The 14,701-nt window shown below is 41.2% G+C and overlaps 1 protein-coding gene across 4 annotated transcripts in view; it reads right to left on the bottom strand.

Annotated features, from left to right (window-relative positions):
* DNAJC7 (DnaJ heat shock protein family (Hsp40) member C7) overlaps positions 1 to 14,701 on the bottom strand; it is a 33,105-nt gene that overhangs the window by 10,968 nt on the left and 7,436 nt on the right. For 2 of the 4 annotated variants that reach the window (XM_023756927.1, XM_023756925.1), the window contains exons 2-6: positions 10,448 to 10,486; positions 6,046 to 6,134; positions 5,057 to 5,181; positions 4,311 to 4,424; positions 3,153 to 3,227 (exon numbers count right to left, since the gene is read on the bottom strand). In XM_023756927.1, the coding sequence (XP_023612695.1) occupies positions 3,153 to 3,227; positions 4,311 to 4,424; positions 5,057 to 5,181; positions 6,046 to 6,134; positions 10,448 to 10,486 (442 nt within the window). Of the gene's footprint in view, positions 1 to 3,152; positions 3,228 to 4,310; positions 4,425 to 5,056; positions 5,182 to 6,045; positions 6,135 to 10,288; positions 10,310 to 10,447; positions 10,487 to 14,701 lie in introns of those variants that run through there. The other 2 variants (XM_023756926.1, XM_006092397.3) reach the window with 2 other exon arrangements.

Genomic DNA, 14,701 nt, shown 5'->3' with positions numbered 1-14,701 from the left:
AGCTGCTATTCCTGGGAGATCCTTGCTCAATCACATTCTCCTCCAAGAATAACTGACCCAAAGGCAAAGTCTAGAGTTAAGGGTTACCCATTCCCTCTAATAATCTGGCCATAGGGATCAGGAAGAGATGAAGTTTGAAAACTCAAAGCAGCAATAACTCAAATTCCACAAACAGGAGACTAGTTAGATAATGCAGACCTTCATATAATGGAATACGATGTGGCTCTAAAAAAGAACGAAGTTCTCCATGTATTAATATGGAAAGACTTCCAAGGTCTAGTAAATGGTACAGAACCATGGAGAGCGTATTACCTTTTATACCAAAAAAAGAAAGAAAATTAAGAGTCTATATTTGTATTTGCTTACATAGGTAAAACAAAATTATGGAAGTAAATAGATCAGTGGTTCCCAACCTTCTGGCCCTTTAAATACAGTTCCTCATGTTGTGACCCAACCATAAAATTATTTTCGTTGCTATTTCATAACTGTAATGTTGCTACTGTTATGAATCACAATGTAAATATCTGATATGCAGGATGGTCTTAGGCGACCCCTGTGAAAGGGTCGTTCGACTGCCAAAGGGGTCACGACCCACAGGTTGAGAACGCTGAAATAGAACAAACAAGAATAGTGGCTACTGTGGTGTGAGATCGAGGCAGGTGGAGGATAAGTTGGGGCAACACTTAACACTGAATATATTTATACTTTCTAGCTTTTAAACCACAAGAACCACCCACTTGAAAATTAAATGTAAAAGTCTGGGGAAGTAGATAAACACCATGAGCTGTTGCACTGGGAAGACTTTCTGCAGTATTACAAGAGTAGTGGTAGAGATGCCTCTCCTTCAATGGCACAGGTTACTTCCTGGAAGTTCTAAGGACAATATGAAAATTCAGGTATTATGCAGGCAGAGTCATGGTATTAATTTTTCCTCTTTAGATGGAAAAAGAATGGGGGTGGGGGTAGGGGTGGGGAGCAGTCAGTCAACATTTCAGCAGCCACACCCTGCTGCTTTCACAAGGTTCTGTATGGAGATGGTTCTGTCATCCTGGGGAGTGTCAGAGGCTCAGTGCTTCACTTCCCACCCCCATCTCCCTATGACTAGGGACAGCTGCAAGCAAAGAAGATCTTTGTTTCTTCTAACTTCATCTGTTCCCCCAGCCAAGATCATAATTCTTCATTTGTGACATCACCGTGAGCTACAGTGGCGGGGGCTGGGATGTCACAAACAGAGGATTCTATCATAAAGTGGGGATTCTAGTTCCAGAGCGGGCAAGGGAGAAATGAAACCCAAAGGCCGCCTTTTGAGAGAAAGTTTTTGTCCACGTAAACCTCAGAAAACATGACAAGATGCAGAATTGCTTTCCAAACATACACACACAAAAACAAATTTAAAAAAGAATGCACGTATAAATCACACTACAAAGTTAGTGTGGTTATTAAAACCAATGGATAGAAGAGGGATGCTAAATAAGTTAATGCTGGGACTCTCCATAAGCTAATCAGGTATATATGTATTACCAAATAAAAGACCTTAACAGTGTATGACTTGAGAACAATTCTTCAAGTGAAACCTATATGTTCATGTTGATCAATGTCACCCCAATAAATTTAATTAAAGTAATAATAATAAAAAACAACCAAAAGAATAATTCTTAACTGTACACTTTTGTCAAACATTTATTGAGTATCTGTTGCAGAAAGCTCCAAGCGAATTCCGACATATAAAGCGACAACTCCGTTCCTTGGATGGTACTCATAAACTTCCTTTAAGTGATCTGAAAATCAATCTTGATTAGTGTTTTTTAACCTTTTTGGGAGCCCTTTATCTCCTCTTTTGAAAGTCCAGTGAAAGCTACTTCTGAGTACCATCTAAAGAAGGGGGTTAGGAATTATTATACAGATGAGGCGTAACTACTACAACACCTAGAAAGATACCTAGAGCTTTTGTACTTTTCCCATGTTTCAGATTTGTCAACCCCTTTGGATTTAAATTTCCATGAACTATCACACAGCTCCATAAAGGGCAGAGTGTGCTTTTGTAGAAAGGCCTAACATCAAAAAGGTAGTGATGTCGGGTTACACACACTATTCAAAATGTAAAAGGGCCTCTCTTTAGTTTTGATTTCTAGCTCCATCAAGCTCCCATAAAGCAGGTGTTAAAACTAGCTCTCGCCCTAACCAGTTTGGCTCAGTGGATAGAGCGTCGGCCTGCGGACTGGGGGGTCCCGGGTTCGATTCCGGTCAAGGGCATGTACCTTGGTTGCGGGCGCATCCCCAGTAGGGGGTATGCAGGAGGCAGCTGATCGATGTTTCTCTCTCATTGATGTTTCTAACTCTCTATCCCTCTCCCTTCCTCTCATTGATGTTTCTAACTCTCTATCCCTCTCCCTTCCTCTCTGTAAAAAATCAATAAAATATATTTTTTAAAAAATAGATTATCCAAACCCAGTATTTACTAGTAATTCCAACTGGCTTTTCCTTTTTTTCCTAAAAGAACATTTTTAGACCACTATCTTATATAAAAAACAGGAACTCGTGTAACAAATTCATTTTGCTTTTTATCATCATAAAGCCAAATATAATTAACAAAAAAGTACTTCAGTAAAAAATAATTTTAAATGCCAGTGATGATGTGGAGTAATAGGAACTCTCATTCATTGCTGGTGAAAATGCAAAATGGTATAGCCACTTTGGAAGACATTTTGGCAGTTTATTGTAAAACTAAATATATTTTTATATAATCCAGCAATTACACTTCTTAAATTTACCCAAAGGAGTTGAAAAATGTCCATACAAAAATCTGCACATGGATGTTTATAGAAGCTTTATTCATAATTGCCAAAAACCTGGTTGTAACAAATGTACCTCCAGTGGGGGATGCTGACAAGGGGGGAGGCTATGCTTGTGTGGGGGCAGTGAGCATAAGAGAAATCTCTGTACCTTCTTCCTGATTATTCTGTGAATCTACAACTGTTCTAAAAGAAAGGATGTCTTAAAAAAAGAAAGAAAATAAAATGTTAAATTAAATTTACTATTCTAGATCTTCTGTACTATGCTACTACTCCTCTTAATTCTCTCTCTCTCTCACACACACACACACACACAACTTTGTGAGGAAAGAATAAGATTTCCTTATAGTTGTACTTTACCTTCCGAAAATCCCGCTTCTCAAAATCCGTTTCTGCTATTTTCTCATATTCTATGACTGCGTTAGCATTCTTGAACTACACCAGAAAATCAGATAAGGGAGAGTTTTAATGAAGTTGTAGATTCAACCACCACAAAAATCAATAAGACTGATGAATGTGTTATTTCAAGAAAATCAGAACCACAGACTTTTCACAAATCAAGTTGGTGAAGATACAGCCAAACACCTTAACAGAAAGGCCAACGCCCTAATCTTACCCTCAATTTGATCTTAGAAACTCAAGAATACAAGAATCATGCCATGATATACTAGTAAACAAAATAAAGGCAAGGCATTGTCAGGGACTGAGCAAAAAAAACTTGCAGATTCTCACTAAAATACATCCATGGGTAAACTGAGCATATATGGAGACGGCAATAAAACATGTTTCAGCTACCAATTTAATCAGGATTTGAATTTACTAAATTCTTTTTCTAAAATATGTTTTCTTAATTAATTTTAGAGAGGGGGAGAGGGGGAGAAAACATCGATTGGCTGCCTCCTGCACGCCCTCTACTGTGGATTGAGCCTGAAAAACAGGTCTGTGCCCTGACCAGGAATCGAGCCAGTGACCTCTTGGTTTATGGGTCGACTCTCAACCACTAAGCCACACTGGCTAGGCTAAATTTACTAAATTCTTTAGCCTCGCTCAAATCAGTTCTTTGATGCATCTGTCTATTCCCTTAGCAATCTCGGAAACCCTCCAATTTGCACAGATTTCTAAAGCTGTAAATCATATTCAAAACTCCTTTGAGCCAGGCCAGTATGGCTCAAGAAGTCCCTGGTTCGATCCCAGTGAGGGCACATGCCCAGATTGCAGGCTCGATCCCAGTAGGGGGCATGCTGGAGGCAGTAATCAATGATTCTCTCTCATCACTGATGTTTCTATCTCTCCCTCTCCCATTCCTCTCTAAATTCAATAAAATTAAAAAAAAAAAAACCCACAAAAAACACACAAAACACTCCTTTGACAGATTAAGAAGCCGAGGCTCAAAGAAACTATGAGACTTGCCTACAGTCACCCAGGTGTGGCTGATGGCAGAAGTGAGACTAGATGTCAGTTCTGACTCTCAAGTCAATATTCCTTGCCTTTTTGATACAGATAGGATCAGACCCATACCTCCTGTTGTGCCTGAGCATTTTTGTGATCCAATTCTAGGGCTCTCTGGAAACTGCGACAGGCTGCCATGGCATTCCCTAAAGATAGGTGGCATTTGCCTTCTCGTAGATGTCCCTAGAAGAAACACAAAGGACAACAAGGAGCATGAGTGGCCAAGCAGACAGAAATCAACAGCAGCAACAAACACTCACACAAAACCAACATGGGCCCTAACCGATTTGGCTCAGTGGATAGAGCGTTGGCCATCGGACTGAAGGGTCCCAGGTTTAATTCCGGTCAAGGGCATGTACCTCGGTTGCGGGCACATCCCCAGTAGGGGGTGTACAGGAGGCAGCTGATCGATGTTTCTCTCTCACTGATGTTTCTAACTCTATCCCTCTCCCTTCCTCTCTGTAAAAAAAAATCAATAATATACGTGTGTGTGTGTGTGTGTGTGTGTGTGTGTGTGTAAAACCAACATGGGATGAAAATGGCTGGAGAAGTGGTTCTCAACCAGGGTTGATCCTGCATTCCATGGGACATTCAGCAATGTCAGAGACATTTTTGATTGTTATAGCTGGGCAGGGAAGGGGTGCTACTGATACCTTAAAGGCCAGGGATGCTGCTAAACATCCTACAATGCACAGGATACAACCTCACAACAAAGAATTATCTGGCCCAAAATATCAAGAGTGTTAACACCGAAAACCCCTCGGCTAGAAGTCAACTGCAGCAACTCAGTCCTCCCCAAAGAGCCCATTACATACCCGGACGAAACTGTCATCCAACCTCACTGACTGCTGTGCATCTCCAAGAGCTTCCCGGAACCTTCCAAGCATCATCAAGGTGGCTGCTCGATTCCCATAATAGCTAGCATTTTTAGGACACATATCTACAGGAAAGGAAGGAGGTAAAACAAGGTTAAGAATGGGTCATTGCTCCAAAAACTCAAGGGCCATCTCCCTCAGAACTGTAATAGGAATGATGACACTCTTTAAAAAGCCACCATCAAATTTTTGACTACCTGTGCAAATGGATAGCAGCAATGGTGCAATTTAAAAATAAAACACGGCATTAAACTTAGCTTTAAAGTGCATTAATTATCTTTTGGAATAGGGGTCAGCATATTTATCTTCTTACTGGACTGTGTTTTATATAATTAGATATGAAAATGAATTTGCATCTGTTTAGCTGGAGGTGGGAAACCTGTAAAGCAAGTCAGGTGAGAAAAATGCTAGCATGGGATTAAAATATGTCGACAAATTGAGGATGGAGGTAACTAAGACCTGACAATGTTCAGAAAGGCAATGACGGAAATGCATTTAGGTGGGCATCTTTTTGCCATAACATTTAGAATTTCTGGAGTTGCTTTTAATTTTCCAGAAGAACTACCATCCACTTAAGTTAGAAAAAGTAATTTCCGCCTGGCCAGTGTGGGTCAGTGGTTGAGCATCAACCCAAGAACTAAGAGGTCCCCAGTTCAATTCCTGGTCAGGATACATGCCCAGGTTGCGGACTTGATCCAGTAGAGGGCGTGCAGGAGGCAGCCAATTGATGTTTCTCTCTCATTGATGTTTCTATCTCTCTATCCCTCTCCCTCCCTTCTCTCTAAAAATCAATAAAAACATTAAAAAAAAAAAGAAGTAATTCCCTCGTGAGGCCATTAAGCTTGAATATATGCTACTTCTTAGAGAGGAACTATTTATAACAGTATTTAGCAAATTATTTTCCAGCATAAGCACTAGGTTCATCTCACCTATGGCTTTTGTATAATAGTTATAAGCTTCATTGTAATCTTTCTTGGCATAGTATGCATTTCCTTGTTCCTTGAAAGACTCTGCTTCCCTGAAAAGGAGAGAAAGAGAATCATGTTACTCTCTACACCAGTGATGGTGAACCTTTTGAGCTCGGCGTGTCAGCATTTTGAAAAACCCTAACTTAACTCTGGTGCCGTGTCACATATAGAAATTTTTTGATATTTGCAACCATAGTAAAACAAAGACTTATATTTTTGATATTTATTTTATATATTTAAATGCCATTTAACAAAGAAAAATCAACCAAAAAAATGAGTTCGCGTGTCAGAGGTGTCATAGGTTCGCCATCATTGCTCTATACCTAGGCAATCACCTCTTTAATCGCATAGGAGCAATCTTTGGTCTAGAGCCCTGCCTGGCACATTGAGCTGAAAGTTAGTGTGACACTTGAAGGAATTTACAGATTTGTTCAATTGGCTGAGGTTCAAAAGAAGGTGCTAGTGAAGGAATCAATGGTCTTCAGATGTTATTTTTTGTCACTTAGATACATTTAAACTAAGAAAACCTCTCTCATGCCACCTGCCTTGCCTCACTACTCCCACCGAAGTCACTGTCCTTTTGACAGGCAAATTTAGACACAGAAACTGAATCTTTATATATTTACTTCCTTTCCATTGTGTCCCAACTGCTGCCACTTTAGTGAACTTACAAAAAAATAAGCTACAGCCCTAACCGGTTTGGCTCAGTGGATACAGCGTCGGCCTGCGGATTCAAGGGTCCCAGGTTCGATTCCGGTCAAGAGCATGTACCTTGGTTGCAGGCACATACCCAGTAGGGAGTGTGCAGGAGGCAGCTGATCGATGTTTCTCTCTCATCGATGTTTCTAACTCTCTATCTCTCTCCCTTCCTCTCTGTAAAAAATCAATAAAATATATTTTTTTAAAAAGTGAGCTACAGATAATTTCATTCAGGGCAACTGATTTCTCAATGTAAAGTGGGTCATATGCTTAGAATTTTAACGATTTACTATCGTGAAAAGTGGCTCATGCATTTATCACTGGAAGGACAAGCAGAGCAAAAGCAGAAGGCAAAGGAGTTAAAAGCACAGCATATTGGTGTTTAAGAAAGAAAGCAGAGTGACAGCAAAGACCAAGAACTTGGATGACAGGGACAAATGAGGTATAGACTGCAATGCCATGCTCCAAAAACCCATCTTCCAGTGTTCCCTCTACCCATCACACATATGTGGGTACTTTCTGCCCCTCTACTATTATATCCCTGTAGTACCTTGTATAACCACCAAGTGGGTAATAGCAGAATTTCTGCCCTAACCCAAGATACATTTTTTTAAAAATATTTTTTATTCATTTTTTTTTTTTACAGAGAGGAAGGGAGAGAGATAGAGAGCTAGAAAGATCGATGAGAGAGAAACATTGATCAGCTGCCTCCTGCACATCTCCTGCTGGGGATGTGCCCGCAACCCAGGTACATGCCCTTGACCAGAATCAAACCTGGGACCCCTCAGTCCGCAGGCTGACGCTCTATCCACTGAGCCAGACCGGTTTCGGCTCAAGATACATTTTTTTTTGAAGCTGTGCCATTAGACAAACTTTCTAACTTCATTCTCAGGCCATACAAACGTATCAACTTAAAAATTAGCCTGCCCACAGGCGGCCCAGTGGTTGAGCATCAGACCTATGAACCAGGTCATGGTTCGATTCCCAGTCAGGGTACATGCCCTGGTTGTGGGCTTGATCCCCAGTAGAGGGTGTGCAGAAGGCAGCTGATCAATGATTCTCACTCATCATTGATGTTTCTATCTCTCTTTCCCTTCCTCTCTGAAATCAATAAAGATATATTTTTAAAAAATTAGCCTGTTATAGCCCTAGCTGGGTTACTCAGTGGTTAGAGCACTGGTCTGCGGACTAGCCTTCGGTCAAGGGCACATGCCTGGATTGCTGGCTCGATCCCCCAACTGGGGGCTTGCAGGAAGCAGCCAACCAATGATTCTCTCTCATCACTGATGTTTCTCTCTCTCTCTCCTTCCCTTTGAAATCAATAAAAACATATTAAAAGTCCGGGAAAAAAAATTAGCCTGCTATGTTTGGTCAAACATTTAATTAACTCACCCCTAATGCCTTGGCAGGGCCAGACCAAATGATTTCAAGGTCCTTGTATGGCCTATGGGCCAGATGTCCCCCACCCATTTTAAAGGCACAAACTAGTAACCTCTATCAAAGATACCCAAAATCATTCCACTGACCAACTTGAATGACAAAGATAAATTCTTTGTCAAAATGATTACCACAATATTACTAAAAAATCTGAGCATTTTTGTTATAAGAAAGAGTCTTTGTTTCTTTTCTTATCCTCCAGATATGTAAAAACAAACTGAGTTTAAGGGTTGCCTGAAGTGAGGACAGAAGTACATAGTTCTTAACCTTGTAATGGTCTGGGAGTTGACAGCTTGACTCGATGAATACTGGCAGTGGGGAGATTTGTGATTTATTTATGTATGTATTTTAAACTACAAACTGGCAAAGCTGCCCTCCTTTTACTGAGGTGATCTCCCTTTCCATTCGTCTCCATGACTGTCCTGGCAAGTTCTACAAATATGAAAAAGTGCTAGAAGAAAGGATAATGGGAATGACCTAAAATGCTAAAAAGAATTTAATTGTGATGGACATAAATCTGTTTTGAGTAATTTTTTAAAAGATATTTTATTGATTTTCTACAGAGAGGAGGGGAGAGGAATAGAGTTAGAAACATCGATGAGTGAGAAACATCGATCAGCTGCCTCCTGCACACCCCCCACTGGGGATGTGCCTGCAACCAAGGCACATGCCCCTGACCGGAATCGAACCTGGGACCCTTCAGTCCACAGGCAGACGTTCTATCCACTGAGCCAAACCATTTAGGGCTTGAGTAATTTTTTTATATCAACTGTCACAATGTATAAAGAAGCCATGTGCTGTTGAAAGTCCTCAAGAAGGATCCCCCAACTGCAAGACTGTGGGACCGACGGCAATCTTTCTACATGGTGTGCACCATCCTATAACTCTAAGTGAACCAAGGCACGACATAAAAACTAGGAGGAGCCTATCCCGTCAGAGCGGACATGCCAAGAGAGTCGAAGAAAGGGCTTCCCCAACACTGGATTTCAGAAGTTGAGTCAAATTCCTGTGAAGAAATTAGTAAATTCAAAGGAAACATCAGGTCCAAAATCATGCCCAAAAAGATCTAGCCGTTTCTTCAGCTGGCTAGTGGCTGAGAATACACAAATTCTTGAGGAAAACCGAAGGCATCTAAGCACCTGGATAGACGTGTCAACAGTATAAAGCTTGCCAGTCAAAGGTGAAACAATCCGTAGAGCTACTGCAAGGTGGCCTTTCAGGAAACACTAATCCCACGGAGGCTAGCAAGTTCAGCAAGGGCTTCTAGTAAAAACGCAAAGGGTGATTTCTGTGGAAGGTTAGTAATAATCATTGAGGCCAGGTACTTTCCATACGTTATTCCCATTTTTCAAAGGAGGAAATGAGGTTTAGAGGGAGAAAATTGGCCCAAGGTCAGGCTGTCAACCCACACCTGTCAGATTCCAAAGCTCTGCACTCTGTACCATGCTATGCTTTCTCTCTAATGTTCACCTCTACCTATTGCCTAGGACTTAACAGTTAATCTGTACTTCCAGGAACAAGACATGGGCAATGAACATGAATTTCTTTAAACTAAGACAAAAAACAGCCCAGCATATAAAACCCAACTCCAGAACTGCAACCTGCATTTAAATAAGCAAAATGACATTCTAACAATTAGTCATAGAGAGAGCAGGGCTCCTTTAAGATGCGAGACCTAGTGAACTGGACTTCGCCTCCCCCAAGAAATGCATTTCATTTTAGTAAATGGTGAGTAGATTCCATTCTAGAGCAAACAAAGCGAGTAATGTAGAGTCAGCCCACAGCAAAAAGAACAAGAAGAATTGTGTTGTGACAAGTTACCATGTTTTTAACCTCACACAGCACAGCATCAGGGCAGAATTAGCTATTCCCACACAATTGCCTCATGAAAAGGACTTATTTTCATAGAAACATGGTTGATTAACAGCTGCCTAAACAATGGCACTTGGTGCTGCTTTTAGACTGAATGCTTATTTTTTGCCTCCAGGTCCAATGCCCAAAGTGGAGTATCTCTCCGTTTTGATCCTCCCCACCAAATACGTGACAAGCTTTAACCAATGGGCCTGACCCTGCGAGACCAGCCGAGGAAAGAGTGGATCTTTGGAATCCAGCATGGCAGCAGCAAGAACTGAACAAGGCTGCATCAGGAACCATTCCAGGGTCAAATCCATTCAAATCCTGCCCTGGGAGTCTGAGAAGGGGTTGAAGTTGTTCAAGTTGCCCTTACAGCAAAGGGACTGAAGGATGAGATGTCAAAGGCGTGGGACTGGAAAAGAAGGAGAAGAGCTGGTTAACACTGGAATTGAGGGCAATCTGGAGGTGGCATCTGTCACTCCACTCACTGCCAATGTCAACTCATTTGATAAGCAAGTGAGATACAACACATACCTACTAAAACACATCAGTACTGGAAAGGAAGAATTAGGATTAACTGCATTCACCAGGACAATCTAAAAAAAGGAAAGGACTCCAAAAGGGACTACATTAAACTACAAATTATCTTTTATGTCCACAAAATAAAACTCAGACTAAACCCTGAAATATAATACCCCAGCAAAATACAGACTTGGCCATAACTGACTGATGGCACTATTAACAGCTGTGCTCCATCTCTAGTATTTTTTCAGATTTTCAAAGGATTTCCAATGAAGATCTTTGAAATGGCCTTCTCAAGTGGTTATGATGATAATATCATGTGTCTCCCAACACAGGAAGAGCAACGGAGGCACCCAAGGTGAATGCACAGGTTTCCTAACTCCTGGAGTCCTATATTTCTTCCCTCCAGATCTTGCTGGTTTCGAGATTTTTTAGATTAAAACTAATTTATCTAGTTCCCTACCCAATCCTTGAGTCAACTCTAAGCAGAATAAGCTTCACTTTTCTGATTTTCCAAGAGATGCTGGAAATGATTTTACCTCCCCTCCACCAAATCAATTCTTTCACGTTAATAGCCGGCAACAAATTCTTATGAAAACAGCTACTGAAAAAAGGTTTTCAAAAACTCTGTCCTCTTTGGACATATGATGGGATGGTCTCCCATAACAGGTTCACTGCTGAAGGGCTGGGGTCAGCCTTCCCTCAGACGGCTATAGATAAGGAAAATACATTCCATTCTTGGTTTGCTTTGCTACTCTAAAATGTATTTCTTTTCAGAAATAACCTTATCAATTGGAAAAGTTCAGCCCTGAAAACCTGCTCTTCTACACCACATGTGTGTTAAAAATCTGTGTATCCTCTGATCATGCAGGTACATTCTCTCTCTCCCAACTGAGCACTCATTCATCACAGATGCTAACTAATCCAATAAACACTGCCAAGGGAATCATTTCACACAGGTCTTAGCAGGGCTCAGCATCATATGATCAAAACAGACAATTTGGGCTTATGATTACCAGCCAACTTTGCACATTTGCAGCTCAGCTAAATTAAAAACACATTAAAGCACCATAGTTGACATTGCAATGTGCCCCAAATTAGATGTCCTTAACAAATTTCCATTTCTCTCTAAATACTTCCAAGTTGTGCACTTAAGCAAGATCTTTGCCTTAGTCTAACTAGTCGATCTATTAGCAATTAAAGGGTATTTAGAAAATGTAATCAGCTTTCACTAATGCAGGATTCATTGGGTGGTAGTTTTTTAAACATTCTCAACATGGCTGGGTTCACTCTGGAATTGCTTCACATACATTTGTAGATTATTAAAATAGCGATGAGATGCTTCACCATTCATACAGTATCATTTTAAGATACTGCAGTGCACGAAAAATAAAGACCAGCATGGTTTCATGATTCTGCAACATTCTTAACTTGGGAAATGCTGAATAGATTTTTCTATGACAAAAACATACCACACTGCTTTTATTTATTTAAAGTATTTGGCTAGAATAATGTATTTTTAATAAAGTTCAGCTCTTTCAATGATGGCATTAATAACTGTTTAATTCAAAACAGATGCAGCAGCTAGAATAAAATTTTTTTTCTTTTCATTTTCTTAGAAAAAAAATCTAGCTTTGCTAAAATTACAACTCAGGACAAAATGATTTATTTTGTTAGCACAGGGGAGTGTTTAGGGACCTTTGATTTTGAAGACTATTTTATTGGCAGGAAGAACCTTAGAAAAAGATATCTTCCCTTTTCTTACCCTCAGGCTATTAAGAATAATACTTTATACCGCCAGTGAGACAATATTTATGCATTCCTACTATATTTACTACTTCCAAAATGTCACCCTTATTCTATGATTGTGCATTCCTACTATATTTACTACTTCCAAAATGTCACCCTTATTCTGATTGTTGCACCCAGTTCTTTTATTGTCAGATTTACTAGTTGCCTGCTGATCTAGAAATGTCCTCCACCCTTCAGAATTCATGGGATCGTGGCCAGTGTTAGAGTAGAAATTCCTTCCTCCTTCCCACAGCCTGAAACCTCTTGTCCCCAAAGGCTGGTCACAGGGCCTGTTTCATGTTGTAATCTCTATGACCTTCATAAGAAAGTAAAGTAAAAGGAGCCCAGGAGCCTAACTTTGATTTTGTCTATATATATATATATATTTACTAGAGGCCCAGTGCACAAAATTCGTGCACTGGGGGCGGGGGGGGGGGCGGTAGGCGGGGCCGTGGGTGTGTGTCCCTCGGCCTGGCCTGTGCCCTCTCACAGTCCAGGAGCCCTAGGGGTATGTCTGACGGCTTAGGCCCGCTCCCTGGCTCAGAGCTTCTGGCTGAGTGGCGCTCCTCCTGTGGGAGCACACTGACCACCAGGGGACAGCTTCTGCATTGAGCGTCTACCCCTGGTCATCAGTGCGCATCATAGCGACCGGTTGTTCTGCCATTCGGTCAATTTGCATATTAGCCTTTTATTATATAGGAAGATTGATTTTAGAGAGGAAGGGAGAGGGAGACATAGAAACATCAATGATGAGAATCGTTGGTTGGCTGCCTCCTGCACGCCCCCTACTGGGGATAGGCCCCGCAACTCTGGCATATGCCCTTGACTGGAACTGAACCCGGGACCCTTCAGTCTGCAGGCCAACACTCTAGCCACTGAGCCAAACCGGCTAGGGTTGATTTTGTCTTACCAAATACATATTATTCTCTTTCTTATCATCTAATCTAGGGGTGATTTGACAATCTGAGTTTCACACTGATAGGTGGGAGCCATACATGACTTAATGCAAGGTACTGCACACTGAGTGCAAATAAAGGCTTCATTACAGTTCAGAGAAAACAGCAGGTGGGCTTTATCCAACTGCTACCAGTTGGTAAAGGTGGGCTACCCAGCTTCCTTTACCCAATTTCCTATAAAAGACAGAGCTGCTTTTACTTTAAAACACAATTAAAACACTTGCCCTACCCCCCAACCAAAAGAGGGAAGATGATGATGATGAACAAAATTTATAAACATACCAGTTCAAATTGTTGTCTAGATATTCAGGGGGAAGCTTCGAGAGAGGCAGCGGCAGAGAGACCAAGAGTCACAAATACAGTCTACACGAGGCAGCAGCACTCTCTACTGTTCAAGTAGGGAAAGACACCAGGCAACATGCTGGGTGGAGTTGGCTCTGTCTCTTTCAATGGGGGAAATTGAGCAACCAATCAATCAATCTGGACAAAAATCCCATCAGTGCAGGCTTAGGATAGTCTCATAGAAAATAGCTGAGCTGTGACTTATGCTAGTTCCTTAAGAGGAGGTATCTCGATCTGTGGAACCTACCTAACCTTCAATGACCACTGCAGAAAGGACACGGAACCATCAAGCTGCTTCTGAGGAACAAGCTTCCCTGAAGCCATTCTGAGGACAAAAGGCACTGGCTTTTAAGAATTAGCCAGAGGCTTGTTTTCATAACATCCCAAACCCACCATTTTCTATTCCTTGGTTCCCAATTCTGTGAAATTTCCTCCTCATGAGGACAGCAAAAATCTAGAACTGCCTGGCCAGCATGGCTCAGAGGTTGAACTTTGACCTATGAGCCAGGAGGTCAGGGCACATGGCCAGGTTGTGGGCTTGATCACCAGAAGGGGGTGTGCAGGAGGCAACCAATCAATGATTCTCTCTCATCATTGATGTTTCTATCTCTCTTCCTTCTCTCTGAAATCAATAAAAATACATTTTAAAAAATCTAGAACTGAGGTACTAAGGAAAGGCTGCTTTCTGAAGGTTTGTGTTTTTTTGTTTTGTTTTGTTTTGTTTTGTTTTGTTTTGGGGGGAGAGGGGATATGGGAACCAATGTGGGGAATCTGGATCGTCAACTAGTATTTTGCTTCCAAAGTTCTCTAGGTTCCTTAGTTCAACAGGTGGTTGACTGTCTAAGAGCAAACTGTTTTAAGACAGATATTCCAAAAATAAGAAAGGGTCCTGTTTGCCTCACTCTGTCCCCCCCCCCCCAAGTTTAATATTAGAATCAGAAGAGTTACCACTTTGCTAATCAGACAGTCTGGACTCCCCACATAAACGTGAAGTTACATGCCAAAAGAATATTAGG

This window comes from Myotis lucifugus, unplaced genomic scaffold (genome assembly GCF_000147115.1).
Source record: "Myotis lucifugus unplaced genomic scaffold, Myoluc2.0 scaffold_100, whole genome shotgun sequence".
Taxonomy (NCBI): Eukaryota; Metazoa; Chordata; class Mammalia; order Chiroptera; family Vespertilionidae; genus Myotis; species Myotis lucifugus.
This window is presented reverse-complemented; position numbering and strand designations above follow the sequence as displayed.